At 44.0% G+C, this 17,564-nt stretch overlaps 1 protein-coding gene and 1 long non-coding RNA gene across 2 annotated transcripts; one reads left to right on the top strand and one right to left on the bottom strand.

The window, feature by feature from the left end:
* Positions 1-1,828: 1,828 nt before the first annotated feature.
* Positions 1,829-2,851, bottom strand: LOC113590210. Its single transcript, XR_003412076.2, has 4 exons — positions 2,736-2,851; positions 2,594-2,623; positions 2,105-2,196; positions 1,829-2,010 (listed from the first exon to the last, which is right to left on the bottom strand). It is a non-coding gene; the product is annotated as an uncharacterized LOC113590210 (long non-coding RNA).
* A 6,275-nt stretch (positions 2,852-9,126) lies between these two features.
* On the top strand, positions 9,127-17,143 carry LOC113588417. The gene is made up of 7 exons (XM_035532339.1): positions 9,127-9,280; positions 9,555-9,669; positions 10,011-10,119; positions 14,228-14,333; positions 15,593-15,694; positions 15,969-16,083; positions 16,429-17,143. The coding sequence occupies exons 1-7, from the start codon at positions 9,217-9,219 to the stop codon at positions 16,538-16,540; spliced, it is 723 nt and encodes a 240-aa protein (XP_035388232.1). The 5' UTR covers positions 9,127-9,216; the 3' UTR covers positions 16,541-17,143.
* Positions 17,144-17,564: the final 421 nt, after the last annotated feature.

Raw genomic sequence — 17,564 nt, 5'->3', positions numbered from 1 at the left:
CAAGTAGCTGTGTGTTTTATGCTGTTAGACTGGTTTCTTAAAATCTGTGTAATTATATTCATTTTTAATCATGATTATGATTGCATGCAAAAATTAAACAGAATGTCAATTTTATTATCTTCATATTGTTTTTCTGCATTTTAAAAAATATATCCCATTATTATATATATTGTTAAAAATGGATATTAATCTTATTCTTAAATGAACAAAGTTGACTTAATTGAATTAAGTTAATTTAACCAAATCATTTATACACAGGAAACTGAACTGTTTGAATAGTACTTGTTTATTGCTCAATAAAATATCAATCAAAATAACAAGTGCATTTTTGTAAGAATGTATCTAAATTCTAATGTGTCTAAAAGTTATTTATTCACTTTATTAAAGCGGTTTAAATCTGTGCCCATTCGCTTTGTGCAACAGAATGCAGAATAAATTAGTGCTCGTTCAAGTTGTGAAGTACAAAGCAGAATTTTGTGAGAAGTAAAACAGTGTTAAACAGCTCATTCACTTTGTGAAGTATAATACAGTATTAAACAGCTCATTCACAACACAGAATAAATTAATCACATCAATTAGTCAATTACCACTTCAGACTCTCTGTTCCAGCTACAGCAGAGGTCTTAGAGTGGCTGCTTTTAAACCGTCCCTTGACAACTCTGTCTCTGTGACGCGGTGGGTAGGCAACACCACCCTTGTCACTCTGGCAGTTTGTCCCAGAGATCGACGATGCTGTCTACCCTCTGCTTTGGCACAAAGGCCTGGTGACGCAGGTCCACCAGACTGTTGGCCAGGTTTACTGTGATGGTATCCTGGAGCACCATCAGGTCCCAGGCTTTCCTGGAAATAAAAGAAAGAAAAATATACTTTTTGACTGAAGCACAAACATTTACTGCTCTCATATATAATTGAAGACCCTTTTTTTTTGGATTGGTTAGTACTTGTGTTAAATCCTCCTCATCCCCAGACAAAGCCTGAATCTGGCTAGCAACCTGGCCATCAGGGACGATCTTCTTGGTCATCCTGGACACAGAGGACTCGGCCAGGTCCGCGGCAAGGCAGCCGGAGAATGAGGTCCCACTGCTGTGCGATGGAGAGGCGGCAGAGGCGCAAGACTGTGCTCGGAGCACGCGGGGTCCGCAAACTCATCGAACTCCATGTCCACATCCTTGAAACCCTTATCCTCCAGCTCTGGAAGGTCCTCATCGCTAAGCCCATCTGGAGTGTCTGGATCCCTGCCGAGGTCCTCATGCAGCACTACGCCAGTCTGAGAGTACAGATACTCCATCCCGATGAGTTCACCTATGCAAGTGTTTAATACATCACAGAGGGAAAAAGGGCTAAGTGTGTGTGAATATGAGAGAGAGAGAGAGGGAGGGGATATTACCTGAATACTCTCCAGGCCTAGTGTAGTCCTCAACTGGAGCCCAAGGAGTTGCTCACTCAGCTGGTTGGACGCAGAAGCAGAGGTGGCCCATGAAGAGGCCGTACAGCTGGTGACCGTCCGCGGTGACACCTGCAACGAACCATCGCATGAAGTGCCACACGTCCAGCCTGAAGACCAGCTGGTCCCATTCGTGGAACATGGCAGCTGCCTTGACCACGCTGGAACAGCAGTCAAAGTCACGATGCTCCAATACATCCTGCAACCTTCTTACAGCGGTGGCACTCCACGTACTGAGTGGCCATGAAGTACCAGCCGCTGAAGTCCAAGACCGTCCTGTACAGCCCGCAGCTTATGGCCCAGCCGACGGCACTCGGCTGCGCGCACAGCAGTTTGAATGCGTACACGCCGTAGGGCATCCACAGGAACATTCTGCTGTGGAAGAAGGCGTCGGGCGAAGACGGAGGTTGCGCATATACCAGCCAGGGTCCGGGAGTCGACCACCACAGACTCAGATTCTTGGGCAGCGCCGGCCTCCCAGACTGCTCTCTGGTGAAGAGCGCCCGGCTGACCCACTGATGCTGCTCTCTGGGCAGCGTCTGCTTCCAGCCCTCGGGCAGAAGCACCTTAAACAAACAAACAAACGTGAATATGGGCTTGAAGTTTTCCTCAACCTACCACAAAAACACCAAGGCGGGGTGCCCACTGCTGGGGTCTCACGTCAGCAGTAGGCACTGGCTGCTTTTCCGGTTCAGCCGTCGGCAGGGAGCGCTGGGGTGGCGCAGGGACCTCCGGAGCAGAGGAAGAGGGAGCTGGAACAACAGGCATTAGTGAGCTTAGAAAAGGGCAAAAGATGTCACTTGACATCACAGCACAGGTGCACGTCGGCCTGCGGGGACGACTGACACAGCCAAGAAGCCTGAAGGTATCTAACGCTACTGAAGCCTAAGAGCATTGAGTGCTACTGAAGCGTGAGCCGCTCCCAAACCCACCCCTTAACGACGACAGCAGCGTCAAGCAAATCTATGTTGTTATGTGCGACTATTTTAATGAAATAAGCAGATGAAATGAAGATGACAGTTTTAGCCAAAAAACACAAAGAGCACCGCTTAACATACATTTAGTGATTGAATGACTAAGTGAAGAATGAATTAATGACCGTGCAGGGTGAAATAGAGACTATTCTAACGCCACCATCTCATCACCTACCTTACAGCTTCCAAGTCCTTCCCATTATAGCTGCATTACAATGCATCACAACAAAACAAGTTACAGTCAAGACAAACAAAAAGACAGATCTTCAATTTTATACTTGTGTAGTTCACTCAGTCCATTCAGCAGGACAACTCACCTTCAGTGTCCAGTTCCATGGACACAGCCAGCAGATCAGCTTCGGAAGGCTCCTGTGCCGTCTCCAGCCGTGTGACTTCCACGGCCCGCAGACGAACACTGGACCCTTCCGACGCCAGCCGCGCACTGGAGCCTTCCAACGCGGAGCTGCTGGCTTTGGAACTCTGACGGCTGGAGACACCTGCGTACGGACACAAGGAGCAATTTCAGGCACCAGAAGGAGTCACATGCAAAGGCCCTTAGTGACTCGGTCATCCACACACATGCATGCACGCACCTGAAAGATGGGGCGCTGGTGTCTAAGCAGGCAGGGACAGGGAGGCTGTCGCGGAGCGTGTCCACGGACGTCCACTCTCCTTCGCATCTGTGCGCTGGATGTACTTTTGCAGAGCCTCCCTCTTGCTCCCAGGCCTCACCTTCTGCCGCCAGATCCACTGGATATAGCTGGATTAACAAAACCACACATGTAACTGTAAAACCTTCAAACGCTGCTGTGTTTGTCATGTGTGAATACAGTACATACCTCCTCTTCTCCCTGTCCTTACGCTCTGGTGTTCCCCGAAGCCGACGAGACAATGGTCCTCCCGCCCAGGAGAGGAGGACCCGTCCATGGTCCGGCGCTCCCCGCCGGCTCTTGTCACGTCCAGGAAGAGGCTCGCGCACTGGTCCAGGGCGTCCTTGTTCGCCATGGCAGGGAACATCAAAATCTCTCCACCTTCGCACTCTCATTGATGGGTCTCCAACACCATGATGGTATATCCCACGACTCAGCCATTTCAATGTTTGACCCCTGTACTACCCGAACTGGACCGTGCGCTCGCTCAGCACCAGTCGGGCGTTCCCAGGGTCACCCCCACTCGCTACCACGAGGCCTCCTCCCTCACCCTCTCGGCGCTCCAAGCCAGAGATGGTACCAGCCGCCGCTTGTAGGCGCTGGACAGCTCCACGGCCTCGGACGAAGGCTGAAACGGTCGCGTTTTGCTTAGTGCGATTGCTTATGCAATACATACAATACAGCAACACGGTCGATCTCGAGTTGTAAAGCACCACTCCAGACGAGCGTGCAAACTACCTGGGCACATTTAATCAATCATTTTAATGTCATCTAGCTAGCCAGCTGCTAATTTGGCCCATTAAATCTCACTTTCACAGTACATTCTTGATGTAGGTAGACGGGAAGTAAAAGCCAGGGAAAGAACAAGAGCATTAAAACTTAGCAAAAACGAATCGAAGGGAAAATGTCATACCTGCCCACTGAGAGAAGATACAGCAGTGAGAACCGTGGCAACTACGAGACGGCAACGGGAGAGCTGATGAAAAATCGAACAACTGTAACTTCTCATGGGTTACCGTGGGCAGTTGCATTTGCGAGCATACTGTCTGATGGAAGCTTGTCCCTAAGTTAGCTGAGCCTCAAGCAGTGGATGACAGCCGTTACCTTGGTCATGAGCATCATCTGCATGGCCACAGCTGGACCACACAATGTCCACATTACAGTTTAGCTCTGGTGGATTCCAGATGTAGTATGAACTCTCTTTCTCAGATGCACTCTCTTTCTGTCTGGGCAGTGATACTGACCCTTTATTTCACCCATCTTTACTTCATGATTATACTTATAAAATATAACACAGAATCTAATAATATTTATTATCTTTGCTATATCGTGAATGTAAAGTTTTTCCTTCTTTTTATTTTGTACATTCTGAAATTATTTTGTATTGTTCTCGGTTTATCCAACACCTGGTCTAGGTACAGACTCGGATTCCACTACGATGCAGTTTTGGTTTTGAATGGACCAGTGAGTCCTTGTCATCACCGTCACATTTAAGAAGGCTAAATTAAAAGTGGTGGTGCTGTTCCAAATGCAGTAATGGAAAAGGGCCTGGTGGGTGGGGCCTGTCATAAATGCATTTGAGCTGTTTCATTCTAAATAGTTTTGAAGGGCGCAGATCTGCAAACTTCATCACAGTTTGGGCGTCTGAAAATTACATTTTTTATATTGTAAATCTGTCTAGTTTTATCTCTCTTACTAATTTTATTTAACTGTTTATATTGTACAGATTTTGTGTTCTATGATTTTACTACCCGGTGTTTTGTCGTTATGTTTGTATTGTTTTTTATTTTGATTGTGTATGCTATTATCTTGTTCTGTCATTTTGAAAAGTCCTATACAACTAGTTTACTAAATTATTATATCAGTACCACCAAATGGATTAGTTTAATGGCTTTATTGAAGCTTCATGTTTTAATTAATGCCACAGGATCATAATAATGATCTGAGTGTAGTCCTCTTCCGCCTGTTCATCACAGTTTCTCAGTGTCTCTTCAGTGATGCAGTGATGGACACAGTGATGGGCACAGTGATGGACACAGTGATGGAAACAGTGATGGGCACAGTGATGGGTACACTGATAGACATAGTGATGGACACAGTGCGGAGTACACTGATAGACACAATGATGGGCACAATGATGGGCACAGTGGTGGACACAGTGGTAGACACAGTGATGGAAACAGTGATGGAAACAGTGATGGGCACAGTGATGGGTACACTGATAGACATAGTGATAGACACAGTGATGGGCACACTGATAGACACAATGATGGGCACAGTGATGGGCACAGTGATGGACACAGTGATAGACACAGTGATGAACACACTGATGGGCACAGTGATGGGCACAGTGGTGGACACAGTGATGGAAACAGTGATGGACACAGTGATGGGCACAGTGATGGGTACACTGATAGACATAGTGATGGACACAGTGAGGGGTACACTGATAGACACAGTGATGGGCACACTGATAGACACAATGATGGGCACAGTGATGGACACAGTGATGGACACAGTGATGGACACAGTGATAGACACAGTGATAGACACAGTGATGAACACACTGATGGGCACAGTGATGGGCACAGTGATGGACACAGTGATAGACACAGTGATGGGCACAGTGATGGGTACACTGATAGACATAGTGATGGACACAGTGAGGGGTACACTGATAGACACAGTGATGGGCACATTGATAGACACACTGATGGGCACAGTGATGGGCACAGTGGTGGGCACAGTGGTGGACACAGTGGTGGACACAGTGGTGGAAACAGTGATGGACACAGTGATGGGCACAGTGATGGGTACACTGATAGACATAGTGATGGACACAGTGAGGGGTACACTGATAGACACAGTGATGGGCACACTGATAGACACAATGATGGGCACAGTGATGGGCACAGTGATGGACACACTGATGGGCACAGTGATGGGCACAGTGATGGGCACAGTGATGGGCACACTGATAGACACAGTGATGGACCAACTGATGGACACAGTGATGGGCACACTGATAGACACAGTGATGGGCACACTGATAGACACAGTGATGGGCACACTGATGGGCACAGTGATGGACACACTGATAGACACAGTGATGGGCACAGTGATGGGCACACTGATAGACACAGTGATGGGCACACTGATGGGCACACTGATAGACACAGTGATGGGCACACTGATAGACACAGTGATGGGCACAGTGATGGGCACAGTGATGGGCACGGTGATGGACACGGTGATGGGCACAGTGATGGGCACAGTGATGGGCACACTGATGAGCACACTGATAGACACAGTGATGGGCACAGTGATGGACACAGTGAAGGGCACACTGATAGATACAGTGATGGGCACAGTGATGGGCACACTGATAGACACAGTGATGGACACAGTGATGGGCACAGTGATAGACACAGTGATAGACACAGTGATGGGCACACGGATAGACACAATGATGGGAACACTGATAGACACAGTGATGGGCACAGTGATGGGCACAGTGATGGACACAGTGATGGGCACAGTGATGGACACACTGATGGGCACACTGATGGGAACACTGATGGGAACACTGATAGACACACTGATGGGCACAGTGATGGACAAATTGATGGACACAGTGATGGGCAAATTGATGGACACAGTGATGGGCAAATTGATGGACACAGTGATGGGCACAGGGATGCATTCACCCTTGCCACACTCACTCTCCCTCACTGCGCAGCATGCATGAGATGGGGCTTTCAGCTGGGGGCTGATGGTGAGTCATGCAGCTGGCTGGAGCAACAGTCTGTCCATCCTCATCTAAAATGGATGAAAGCAGAGGATGTTTGCACAGCGTTCATTTTAACTTAGTCAAAGAAATAACCTTCTAAGCCTGCCTGTGTGGTGTTCACATTACTCTAACACAGCATATTTACCATAAGCCTCATTTGTATGTTATATTGAACATCAAAATAAATGCATGGCCTGCTGTTCTCTTCAATTAATTCTTGAGTCAGCATCTTTATTTTTCTATTTAAAATGTATTTAATAACACATCTCGAATTTGGGAAATAAGGAACCACACGAGTGTAACAGTTGGGAGGTTGAGGGTGAACACATATGCGAAGTGTAACAACGCCTGGGATGTGAGAGTGAACTGAAGCAATGACTAGGCAAACCCTAATGAGAACGAGCAAACGAACAGACAGGAAAGAACAAATGAATAACAAGTTGAATATAAAAAATGAACTAACCAGAGAAACACAATACAGAATAGAATGAAGGAAAGAAGCAGAAGGATGATAACGAGGCAACTAAGGAAGCTTAACGCTAACAGGAGAACAACGATGAAGCACAGAACCGGGTTACTCATGCTAGATGAGACTCGGGGCTAAACCATGGACAGGAACCGGAGGCAAGGCAGATTGAGGGAAAAGGCAGGCATGCAGGAATTGAGGGAGGGAGAGAAGCAGGAGAGGAAGGAAAGCAGGAATGCAGGCAGGCTGGGAGGGAGGGAAGAAGGGAGTGAGGCTGGGAAGGCAAGCAGAGAGGGACGGAGAGGGCAGGCAAGGCAGGAAGAAGGCTAGGGAGGGAGGGAATACAGGCCTCCAGACAATTTGAATGTACACCCAAACTCTGGGTGGAGGCTGGGTGTACCCAAGGCCAGAGGATTAGAATAGAGATCCAGACTCCTCGTGGAGGCCAGGCATACATCTGGCCAGACGAACAGCGGTGGATCCCGAGTTCTGCACTTTTTATGATATTGTGCATTTCATAACCAATAAATATTTGAATGAAGTATATATCGCTTCTTTTAGTGTGCTGTGATCTGACTGTAAAAGGCACTACGTAACTTAATGTAGTTGCCGGGACAAGAACCCACACCGACTCGGGTCTTTATTCCAACAGATCCTTTGGCTCAGATTATAAGAAGAAAAAAAACTATAAAAAGAAAAGAGAACAAGCAGCGTCAGTCCATTACAGGGGATCCTGGGAAATCAAAATGAACATCCACATCTCTAGTGAGTTTAAATAAAAAAAACCCATAAACAAAACAACAAAAACATCCCTAATACCGTGCTTTTATCACCAGAACTCGAGACCGGTATCACTCGCTACTGAGGTCGCTCTCACTCAGCTGCCTGCGCACTATTCAACGGAACTCTTTCCGCAGTACAGTCCCAGTACACAACTTGGCACGATACCTTATGCTAGCGCTCACATGGGGCAATATGTGTACACGCTACCATAGATAGAACAATAGGACAGTAGTGCCAACCTGTTGAGAGTTTGAAACACACACAATAACTATTACTCTCCTGGACACATTTAGAGCCTACAGCACACACACGTTCACACACTCACACCTTTGCTCTAGGAATCATTTCCCTTGCCGACTCCAGCAAAATCTCACTCTGTACAACGTCGTCAGATACATGAATCCTCGCCATGTGTGAAGAACTCTATACATGTTTTCCCTCAGTCATATATTTCCCAACAATGTGCATTATATATGCTGAGTTTCACTGTTCATTCAGGTTCATTCAGGTTGTAGTGTATACATTGAGGTATCCTCTACAGACCTAATAATTCTGTATGTGAATGTCTGAGGGTCGTAGAGGCTGTCAGACAGGATTAAGAGGTGATGTAATATCAGTCTCTCAAAGCACTTGATGACTGTAGTCATTCATGTCTGTAGTCAATCAAGGAGATATTCAGTTGTTTGGGAACTGGTATGATGACAGCGTTCTTGAAACAAGCAGACACCATTATCACCACATCACCGTTTGTAATATTTTTTAAAAACATCAGCCTCATTCATCCCCTTGGTACCTATCACAATAACACTGCATCTTTTAGTAAGTCCTCTCCTCAATCCCAGACTTGTCACAGAGACCAAATTTGGTCATCCACACTTCCTGCAGCTTCTCATCATTTTATTACCTTGACATCACAGCGGCAGAAGGTTTATACCGGGAACTATGTTTCAAATTAGAACCATAGGGGATTTCAGACAGAGAAGCAGCTCTGTCTCCGAGTATAAATGCAGAGGTGCAGCTCATTCCTCACTCAGCTCCTCTGTCCTGTAGTACAGGGCCCACTCTGACCTCACAGTCTCTCTCTGTGTGAAATCAGCCATTCTGCTAGAATGAGGAACCTGTGTGCTCTGCTGTTTGTGCTGCTGCTCTGTTCTCTCCAGCTGGTCTCTAGTGGTGAGTCTCCATCTCTCTGTTATATGATGCATTTCTTACACATTTTGGAGATGCTCTAATCCACAGTGATTTACAATTTCCAGGTAGGCAGGTCGAGTGATAGGAGCTTTTTCCAAGGATTATTATTGGTATAACATGGAGCCCAGACAGGGACTGAACCCAGTCCCTCACAGGGGAGGATATATACCTGAGAGGTTATACACTGTATCAACCTTCCTTGAATATACTGGTCTAATAATAACTTTGTCTGGAACTGTTTGCTGATGTCTTCCAGGTCCTCATCTTAACCCTGCAGACTGCTGTTATGAACTGACTCAGATGAAGTTGCCCCTCAAACGCATCGTGTCCTACAACCGGACCAGAAGCGATTGCTCCATCAAAGCTGTGGTGTGAGTATCACCTGCTCTGAGAGGCAGCACACGCCTGCTACAGCCCTTCATATATGTAACACAGTCCACACACTGCATCTGTGAACCATTTCTGGAATCAGGTTTGGATTTCCTACTGAAACACTACAGTGAAGGTGCTGCAGCAACAACATTAAGAGATGGTTTTAAAGACTCACATTAATCCCAGTGGGAGAACCCTCCACAGGAAATTATCACTGATAGTGTCATTTACATCAGGAATGTGTGATTTTCCCACACAGGTACATTTTTGCCATCTTGGGTCATTTAGTCCCAGCCTGCTGTATTAACAGAACATTGCTGTACCTTTGTCTCTGTTCCAGCTTTAAGATGATTAGTGGAAAGATGTACTGTGTGGATCCTGCCTCTGATTGGGTCAATGACCACAAGAAAGCAGTGGACCAGAGAACAAACGTACCTGCTACTGGAAACTAAACATCCTCCAAACACTGAAGCTGACCAGCTAAAGGCTGTGAAATACATGAGATTACATATCACATATACATGTGTACATATAACTGTCTGCCATAAGGAGCCATTTATGTTAAATATGTAAATACTGTAGGCTTTCCTTTTTCTAAATTAATAATAAAGCTAATTTTCCTACAATGTCTTGCTCACTGTAATTTATGCTTTATTGAGTTGGAAATACAGAAAATACAGAAAAAGAAAAATGTCATTTTAAAGAGGTTCACCATAAAGCTGAATTCCTTTTGCACTTGAACCAGTGAAAGCCTTTCCTGGTGTATGAGGAAACCTTAACCCTAAATCTAACCCTAACTCTTACCCTAACCATAAATACCAGAAAACAACAGTTTGCTGTACCAAGCTCAGAAATCACTCTGAATCATCTGGGCCCCTACACTGTACTCAGACTAAAACATTATTAGTCATTATTGTTGATGATTATTATTCTGCAGATACCAAAACACTGATGTGAGAGTGGAGCAGATTAAATGTAATAATACTACTGTTCCTAAACCAGCCCTTACAGACTGTTGTGTCTGCAGACACGTCAGTGTAAAAGGTCAACTGTAACTCACCGGCCTCTACTGGTGTTCATCAGTTCATCTTTGTTTCATTGACGTTTAGTTGGATTATGTTGTGCTAGTTTATGTTCATGTGGGGTGTTTTAACTCAAAAGGTCAAATGAATTAGAAACAGAGCAATTTATTTCATTACATCTACTTCAAAGTCTTTTTAGAGCTACAGAAATCCAGAAAAAAAAAAAAGCAAAAATACTCTGACTGACTTTTGGAAAATCTTGCATATGAACTCTAACCGTAAACATACATCCATACACATACTAATTAAGCCTAAACCAACACAGGCAGCAAAATGATGCCCACAATCAGAAATTCTTAATAACAATTCATTTTGACTTTGTCTATCCAACAACAACATTAATAACATTAACATTAATAACAAAAAATAAATAAGTAAATAAATAATAATAATAATAATTTTTTGAATAAGCACCTTTCAAGACAACCAAGGACACTGTACAATGTACCAGCACACAAGGCTCCTCCACAACTTGGGGCCAGCAACACCAAATGTACACAGCTTGGAGTGAAGAACCTTTAGCAGAAGGAAGTCAGAAGAGTAAATGCTGGAGAATAAGACTGAAGCAAACTACCACGTGTTACGGCCCTGTTGCAGGCAAAAAAATAAATAAAAAGGAAGCACACAACACTTCTCCCCTAACTCCCTAATACAAAAACAGGACAGTAAACGCAAAACACACCACCCACCCTACAACTCCAAACAAGATCAATAGTAGTTAAGATACACACACATCAGTTCATTGTCCTGTCAGCCATTCAGGTCGTCTCTTTGCATATATATATATATATATTTCACATATATAGAATATCTATATTTCTCTATGCACCCCTGTTTTCTTTTCCTCCGTTTGGACAGAGCGCTCTCAACCATTTCACTGCGAGTTATACTGTGTTTGACTATGTATGTGACAAATAAACCAAACTTGAAACCTGAAACATATGGAAAAGATAAGTCACATCTGCACTCTCTCACTGGCCACTCTTAGATCACCTACATGTGGACAACCTATAAAAACAAACTTCAAAGCACAACAGCACATATGACAATCTCATAACACCCCAGGACATAACACCAAAATTAAGAGAAGCAAGACCATGCGAAACTTCAAAAACCAGCACTAGTATTTTGTATTGTACACGATACAGTACAAGGAGCCGATGAAGATGTTTCAAAATTGGACTAATATTTCCCAGTATTAAAAGATTATTTAGCACTCTAATGAGTGGTAAAACCAGCGGAACATCCAAAATGTGTCCTTTGTTATGAGTGTCTTAAATAACAATGGGTCTGTAATAGGTGGCTCACAGTGCCAGCTGTTCATCACCAGAAGGAGCCGGTGGAGTCGTGGAGAAAATTTTCTCTTCTCCAGTTAAGGTTCAGGACAAATGAAGAGTACAACACAACAAAATACGTTCCTAAGAGAGGATAGCAATTCCTGCATTTTCTAGTCATATTGCAATACTAAATCATACACAATCATTTCACCAATATAATATATTCTGATTTTGCTACAGTGGCCACACCCCTACCTAACAGCGTCACAAAGGCCACTGTTAATGTGCATTACATGTGTGCTAAGCTTGCTGGTAAATGTGTGTAAATTGGGAATTTTCAAGTAGGAATTTCCCCACAAGAATGTTGTAATGCCCCAGGGTCTCCTCAAGCTAGGATGGCCACTGGGTTTGTAACATGTCACGAATTAGACTTGATTAATATAACAGACTTCCCAGTTCAAGAGTTTGTCCTTATCTCCTCCAACCTATGGGTTTACTTTACTTAGAATGAGTAATACCTATCAAACAACTATTACTGTGATACGTTAAGACATCAAACAAAAATGATCATCAAACATGAAAATGAACAGTTTTTACTTTAAGAAAGAACACAGTAAATCAGCATCACACCTGCCCTTATTATAAGACACCCCTTTTTCAAACCCAGTCCTTTAATTTTGGGAGTCTGTAACCTTGTTAAGTGGCGTAGCAGGTTACTGTCCACACGCGACAAAAACGTTGCAGGCTCGAGCATGAAAAACAGAAAAACAGTGGCCCCTTCACTCAGTGAGCAGGAAATAATAAAGGAAATAATGTCTAAGTGAAGATTCAGGTATTTATGGGTGCACATTACTGTCCTTTTTGCTCTCTGTCCATTCTGCGAAGTAACCTCTCCTAGCACAGCACACACGGAGGAGCCTCTCAGATCAATCCTGTCCCTTCTCCGAGACTTGCACCTCAGATCTTCCCACACACAGGGGGGTTATCAGCAATTCCAGCTGCGTTATCTTCCTTGAAATGATACCCCTCGGACGTGAACTTTAACTGTCCGACCAGCTGAGCGAGTTGGCCGTAGTTACTTTTTAGCTCTTCCTTCTCTACGCCACCGACTACCAGCGACACTAACTGGTCATCATGGACGTTTTTGGGCTGCGTAAACCCTCATCTGGCAAAATTCTCTCACACACTGATTTAACTAGTACTGATTCTTCATCTGATACACTGTTTGGTCACTTCGCTGTTTTACGTTTTGCTTCCTCGCCTCTTCCTCACCTCTCTCTTCCTCTCTCCTGCTCCTTCCCACGTCACCCGTGAAGAAGTCACGGGATTGGATACTCCACAGAACAAAGTCAGGATACACAGCACATTAAATTTCTCCATACAGTATTGTGTTACCCATTACCAAATACAACATGTAACCCATTTATAAAATAAAATTCCACAAAACACAACTATTAAAGGAACTATTACTATCTTTTCATTATATTTTCACTGGGCTACATTGTCCTTTGTCTTTCTTGTCTGCTCTATGAGGGACAGTCTTCCCTCGTGTCTCAGTCTCAGAAAAGAGTTCCCCCCTCTGTCAGTTGTTCAACAGGAAAAGAAATCTGTAGCAGGCAGTGTTCCTGCATGTGTTTTCTGCCATTTTCTGTGTTTCTGGTGTCGTGGTTAGAGTTGAGGTCCCTGACATGCGTGGACTCTGGTTTTCTCCCTGGACTAGACAAATCTAGTGCGCTTCAATCCCTTTGTTTCTGTTTGGATGAGGCTGAGGATCCGTGCACGTATTCCCATCCCGTCTGCTTGGGTGAGATTCCTGCTCCCTTCCTCAATTAACGGTGTCACCAAGGCGTCAACCCCCCTCACCTTCTACTGAACTTGTTTTCTAGATTTCTTACTATCCCTGTAGTGTAGCATGAATCAGAATCAATCAGGTTTACAGTCCAAGTATGCGGACACACACAAGGAATTTGATTCTGGCTGCTGTTGACTCAAGCAATACAAGAAATATACCTACAATACACAATATACAAACAATATACCTACAATACACAATATACAAGCAATATACCCACAATAAACAATATACAAGCAACATCTGTAGTCAAAAGTGAATGTTGTGTCAGTTGTATTTAGTTTGTGGTTGTGTGAAGTACCCACTTTATGTGGTGGTGAAATAATGTTCAACTCTAAAATCGCAGGCGGCCACTGAGACGCACACAGTGGGTCTGGAAGTCCCTGTGTCACAGTGGAACCTGAATGTCACATCTCATGTTCATGTTCCTCCTCCTACCCACATCAGCACAGGTACCTTCATTACTGTCCACAAAAATAACAACTGGGTGAGAATAGCATTACAAAAATAATAATGACCAAGATTTCTTTCCCTCTCACACCCACACACACCCACACAAACACCCAAACAAAATGGGACTGGGACTACAGAAACCTGAACACTGCTATTTCTTTATCTTTCTCTATATATTATTTATCTTTCTCCATGACTGCAATGTTGTGTCTGTTCCATTTCACTTCCTGCTGAATGGTAGTGATCAGAGATTTGTAAGACTCTGTCCTGTACACTGTGGAGTTGAGAATTCCCAGTGGTACCAGAGGATTTAGCTTCCAACTGAAATCAAAGGTTATCTCCACAAGAACTACAGTCTGGTAGTTCCACACCAGGACACCAGATGCCTCACTTTCTTATAGTATTTGGACTTAGTGGTGGTAGAGAAGAGACCGACCAGAATGATGTCATTTGCAAATGTAATAAGTTTAACACAGTCACTGTTAGAGGTCCAGTCATTTGTGTAATGAGAGCAGAGTAATTAGAGAACACAGGCCTGTGGAGCACTGCTACTTCCTGTTGGACAGGAAGTTGTGGATCCAGTAGCAAACAGGAAAGCACACATTGATCTGCCTCCATTAGACCTGAGACCATAAGGGATGATGGGATTAAACACAGAGCTAAAATCTCCAAACAGGACCGTCCAAGTGTTGTAGGTTGTAGTGTATATATTGAGGTATCGTCTACAGACCTAATAATTCTGTATGTGAATGTCTGAGGGTCGTAGAGGCTGTCAGACAGGATTAAGAGGTGATGTAATATCAGTCTCTCAAAGCACTTGATGACTGTAGTCATTCATGTCTGTAGTCAATCAAGGAGATATTCAGTTGTTTGGGAACTGGTATGATGACAGCGTTCTTGAAACAAGCAGACACCATTATCACCACATCACCGTTTGTAATATTTTTTAAAAACATCAGCCTCATTCATCCCCTTGGTACCTATCACAATAACACTGCATCTTTTAGTAAGTCCTCTCCTCAATCCCAGACTTGTCACAGAGACCAAATTTGGTCATCCACACTTCCTGCAGCTTCTCATCATTTTATTACCTTGACATCACAGCGGCAGAAGGTTTATACCGGGAACTATGTTTCAAATTAGAACCATAGGGGATTTCAGACAGAGAAGCAGCTCTGTCTCCGAGTATAAATGCAGAGGTGCAGCTCATTCCTCACTCAGCTCCTCTGTGCTGTAGTACAGGGCCCACTCTGACCTCACAGTCTCTCTCTGTGTGAAATCAGACATTCTGCTAGAATGAGGAACCTGTGTGCTCTGCTGTTTGTGCTGCTGCTCTGTTCTCTCCAGCTGGTCTCTAGTGGTGAGTCTCCATCTCTCTGTTATATGATGCATTTCTTACACATTTTGGAGATGCTCTAATCCACAGTGATTTACAATTTCCAGGTAGGCAGGTCGAGTGATAGGAGCTTTTTCCAAGGATTATTATTGGTATAACATGGAGCCCAGACAGGGACTGAACCCAGTCCCTCACAGGGGAGGATATATACCTGAGAGGTTATACACTGTATCAACCTTCCTTGAATATACTGGTCTAATAATAACTTTGTCTGGAACTGTTTGCTGATGTCTTCCAGGTCCTCATCTTAACCCTGCAGACTGCTGTTATGAACTGACTCAGATGAAGTTGCCCCTCAAGCACATCGTGTCCTACAACAGGACCAGAAGCGATTGCTCCATCAAAGCTGTGGTGTGAGCATCACCTGCTCTGAGAGGCAGCACACGCCTGCTACAGCCCTTCATATATGTAACACAGTCCACACACTGCATCTGTGAACCATTTCTGGAATCAGGTTTGGACTTCCTGCTGAAACGCTGCAGTGAAGGTGCTGCAGCAACAACATTAAGAGCTGATTTTCACACTCACATTAAGCTCAGTGGGAGAATCTTCCACAGCGAATTATCACTGATATTGGCATTTACATCAGGAATGTTTACTGTGATTTTCCCACACAGGTACATTTTTGCCATCTTGGGTTATTTAGTACCGGCCTGCTGTATTAACAGAACATTGCTGTACCTTTGTCTCTGTTCCAGCTTTAAGATGATTAGTGGAAAGATGTTCTGTGTGGATCCTGTCTCTGACTGGGTCAATGACCACATGAAAGCAGTGGACCAGAGAACAAACGTACCTACTATTGGAAACTAAACATCCTCCAAACACTGAAGTTGACCGGCTAAAGGCTGTGAAATATATGAGATTATACATCACATACACACAGTACACAAGTAAATATAAATGTGTACCATGAAGAACTATGTTAAATATTGGTAACATTCTGTAATTGGTGTTCTGGACAGGCCAATAAATGTTTGGCATTCTAGCGGCCCCTGCTGGCTGAACAGAAAAACACAGTAGGAAGTAGTGAGACAGGAAGTGTTCAGGGAGAGCACATTGGATTGAGTGCTACAAAATCCACCATAATCTGTTTATTACTAGTTTAGAAGGACAGTGTTATTCCCTGTGAGTAATACTATTTTATTATTGCTCATGTGTGGCTTAAGTGGATGTTTGGATAATGAAGTTGAGATGATGTCTATCACTGGTTGTTGAATCTTCACCAACTGTCGAGTGGTAAGGATGGAAAGTGTTCGGGTTGCTGACTATAGAACAGCATATGCTACAATTAATAGCAAATATATTTATTTATAATTCTACGTAAGCATTATTGATTTGTTTGTATTTTCAGTTTTACACCATTCATATGATAAAATATTCTGAAAATCACATTGTGGATCCTGAGAATCGTTGTATGGGGTTGTTTAGTTTCATGGACAGCTGGATGCAACATTTAGTGATGCCAGTACAATCAGTCTTTTCTATTTTTTAAAATAAAGCTCATTTTCCTACAGTGCATTACCTGTTATAACTTAGGATTTATTGAATTGGATGTATACAAAAAATGTAAACTATATTCAACATAATGGTGAATTCCTATTGCACTTAAATCTGCTGGCCTGCGTGCTATTAACTGGCTACCCAAGATCAACACACATCACTTTCAACATGACACTAGTTGGCTAAGCCAAAACTCATAAACCAAAAGACGACAAATAGAAGACACCACACTACTACTGACCCCCCAACAGCTGTGTGTGGGAGAAGTGACACAAGAAGCCACACAAGAAGCAATTCTGCAGGCCATCTTTTTCCAGTCAATCCGAAACTCTCT

The sequence above is a fragment of the Electrophorus electricus genome, chromosome 12 (assembly GCF_013358815.1).
Source record: "Electrophorus electricus isolate fEleEle1 chromosome 12, fEleEle1.pri, whole genome shotgun sequence".
Classification (NCBI taxonomy): Eukaryota; Metazoa; Chordata; class Actinopteri; order Gymnotiformes; family Gymnotidae; genus Electrophorus; species Electrophorus electricus.
The sequence above is the reverse complement of the archived record's forward strand: the minus strand, read 5'-3'. Positions and strand labels throughout refer to the sequence as shown.